Here is a 3,442-nt window from a genome sequence, read left to right on the forward strand (position 1 = left end):
GAAGAACCATTTTAATTCCGCAAAGAACCATGTGCCATGTGACCTCCTAGTGGCGTGAGTGTGAAGAACCTTCACATAATGTAAAGTTGAAGGTTACTTCCTAGAGCAATTACATCACAATGAGGTTCTTTAAACTTTGAAAAGGTTCTTCATGCTCACATGTCTCATTTACAAAAACGGTCCTTTTAAGAAACCCATTAAAAAGTTCTTTGGAGAACGTATAAACCCATTCTGGCACCTTTATTTTCAAGAGTGGTAGAACTGGAAGAGAACATTATTGCTGCATGTGAAAACCCCAAATTTTGAACGTCGTAATATTCACACTTTATATTTAGAACGTGAGACAAAATCCAGGTTCACATGAAAATTCCTTTTTTTGTCGTTTTATTTCTAGTACAGGTTGTAAAAACAGCATGACAGATCCGTCTCCAGGCCTAATATACTGTAAGAAAATGTAGGCCTATGATGTTCGTAAAAAGTCTACCCGTTTCCTTCTTTTTTTCTCCTTTTTCTTTCCTTTTTTTAACTTGGCATGTGTGATATAAACAGTCCTGCGCACCACATGGACATGCCACTCCAGAAACGAAACAGAAAATGAACAACAAAAAACAACAAACAACAAATAAATAAATAGAAAAATAATTTAATGTGCGTTGCATGTGCACCCAAAAAGTGGGGCACAAAAATGGCAAAATAATAATAATAATAATAATAATATTAATAATAATAGTTGTCAAAATTCAAAGAAAATAAAGAAAACAAATTGAAAAGGTAAAAATTCAGCAGAATTCCAATTTACAATAATAAGAATAAAAAAAACTCTTGACAAAAATAATAGGGCTCCAGCAACACCGAGTGCTTGGACCCCTAATAATTGCGCATTTGGAAGTGAAGTGTTGAGTTTTGTCCATCCGTGCTTGTATCAGCGTACAAGTCCTTCACTTTCCCGCACCGGCGGTCAAAATAAAGCCCCCGCGCCCATGGCCTGGCTGGTCTGGTGCTGCGAGAGCGGCTGTAGGGGCTGTAAGTGCGTGTTCGTGCTGGAGTACCAGGGGTAGGTGCTGAGGAAGGCTGGAGCTGTGGTGTTGGGGGGCGCGGGCTCTGCGCTCGGGTCTCCGTCGCTTTGAGCCTGATGTGGTGGGAAATCCCAGGATGCCTGTGGTGGAGGTGGCGGCGAGGAGGCCGGAGGAGGGGAGTCACCCGAGGAAAGGTGCTGATCTGGGGGGATCTCCCCGTTTTTCCATAACTTTTTGAACTTGGAGCGGCGGTTTTGGAACCATATCTTCACCTAGAGGAACGTTAAAAGGGGAAAGATGAAAATATGTGAGATGCGGTTGGAATCAGCGGTTTGGTACATGTGAAAAAGTGGAAAAGAGGCGGAGGCGGACGGTAACTTGTTCCATTGACTCTGTTCCATGTGTTTAAATACGACTTTCCGAGTTTTCTAATGATTTGACGCTTTTTACGCGTTGTGTTCCTGCTCGCTGACACTGGGTTTGACTGCACTGCGCCCTGCATGCAGGCTCAGCATCTGGACGCTCTGCTGTGGCTTTTGAGCTTTAGTGTTTTATGTCAGGGCAAAAAAAGACCCCCCAAAATAGCAGAACACAGTCTAACAAGCACCGGTTCCTGTGCTGATAGACGCCCCGCTGCACTCCTCGGTCTTCTGTCCTTCACCCAGCTCGCTCTGACCTTTACTGACTCACTGCCCGAGTCAGGGTCAGAGAAGCAGCGGCACTCTTACTGCAGCCGAGCCGCCTCTGAAAAGGAGCTGGCACCAGTGGTGGTCTGGGTGGTCTAAATGTGGACATTACGGGTCTTGGACCCCACGTGGAGGAATGGGAGTGTGCGCGCGCTCTCACCTGAGTCTGTGTGAGCCCCAGTGAGGCGGCCAGCTCGGCTCTCTCGGGCAGCGCCAGGTACTGGGTCTTCTGGAAGCGGCGCTGGAGCGCGGCCAGCTGGAAGCTCGAGTAGATGGTTCGCGGTTTCCGGACTTTCTTTGGCTTTCCGTTCACCATGCGCACCTCCGGCTCGCTCTCGTCTTTCTCTGACCAAATGCACACGTGGAATTTTCAGTCAGTCTCTCTCTCTCTCTCTCTCTCTCTCTCTCTCTCTCTCTCTCTCTATATATATATATATATATATATATATATATATATATATATATATATATATATATATATATATTACACAATTACAACTTTACAGAAGAGGGAAAAGACCTACTTTACTTTTAATGTAAGTAAATGGGACCGAGTGATTTTTCCAAATAATTTTGGTCCGTTTCTTTTAATCCATTCATCATGAAATTTACAGACAATGTAAAGGGCAACAGGCGTTTTCAGATTATGCCAAAAACTGAAAAACGAAAAAAAAAATGAAGATACCAGGTTTTCTTCAGACAGCAGCGATACACACACACACACACACACACACACACACACAAACACACCTACACACACACACACACACACACACACACACACACACACATATATATATATATATATATGATACATATTCAGGGGCATAAAATACATATGTAGGCCCTCTGGACACAAATATAGATAGACAGACAGACAGACAGACAGAGAGACAGACAGACAGATAGATAGATAGATAGATAGATAGATAGATAGATAGATAGATAGATAGATAGATGATAACAAGTTTATTGGTATTGTCTCGTTTAGACTGCCCATTGCTGTCCAGCGCTCCCCCCTTACCTTACCTGGCTCCGTTGGAGTGGGTGAAGAGCTGGTTCCGTAGGTTCCGTACGCTCCGTATGAAGAGCCCAGGCCCATGTCATACGCCTTTGGGCTGTAGTGGACGTTGCCCACTCCTGCGGGGTGGTAGGGGTAGGAAGTGAGGGGCGCGTAGGCTGCTGAGGCGCAGTGTCCAGACTGAGGGACGCTGTAGAAGGCGCCGTCACTGCCCGAGGACGCCGCTAACGTGGCCGAGTCCTGCGCCTTGTGCACGCTGCTGAAAGTGCTGGAGGTAATGTGGTTCGTGTGCATATCCGAGCCGAGGCTGTCCAGAACCGCGGTCATCCTGGATGGACTTGGATTGGACAGTTGTGTATTAAAGCGCGAGACTGCAGCCCGATCAGTTCTGCGTTCGACGCGTGCGAGTGGACCCAAACTCTTCCTCGTGCACTAAACTTGCGTGCTGTTTTGATGGTGAGTGTGTGGAGGTAGTTCACTGGAGTCCTTCCTGACGTCTACTCTGCTCTCTCTCGAGCTGGAGCTGTCTCCGCGAGGGCTGGTGGGCGGGGAATGTGACGCAATGTGGAGGGCAGGGACCAATGAATACGCAGGCAGTCTTGCCTCAAGAAATCCTCTGGCAGAGGCACAGTGTGTCCTGCTATAGTCTACTGCTCACACACTCTATATCCAGGAGTTTTGTGGACACCTGCTCGTTCAGCCTTTCTTTCTCAATGAGT

At 46.5% G+C, this 3,442-nt stretch overlaps 1 protein-coding gene across 1 annotated transcript; it reads right to left on the reverse strand.

Moving 5' to 3' along the window:
* Positions 1-828: 828 nt before the first annotated feature.
* On the reverse strand, positions 829-3,208 carry dlx2b (distal-less homeobox 2b). The gene is made up of 3 exons (XM_017721807.2): positions 2,732-3,208; positions 1,863-2,047; positions 829-1,288 (listed from the first exon to the last, which is right to left on the reverse strand). Exons 1-3 carry the CDS (start codon positions 3,048-3,050, stop codon positions 959-961), a joined length of 834 nt encoding a protein of 277 aa, XP_017577296.1. The 5' UTR covers positions 3,051-3,208; the 3' UTR covers positions 829-958.
* Positions 3,209-3,442: the final 234 nt, after the last annotated feature.

This window comes from Pygocentrus nattereri, chromosome 12 (genome assembly GCF_015220715.1).
Source record: "Pygocentrus nattereri isolate fPygNat1 chromosome 12, fPygNat1.pri, whole genome shotgun sequence".
NCBI lineage: Eukaryota > Metazoa > Chordata > Actinopteri > Characiformes > Serrasalmidae > Pygocentrus > Pygocentrus nattereri.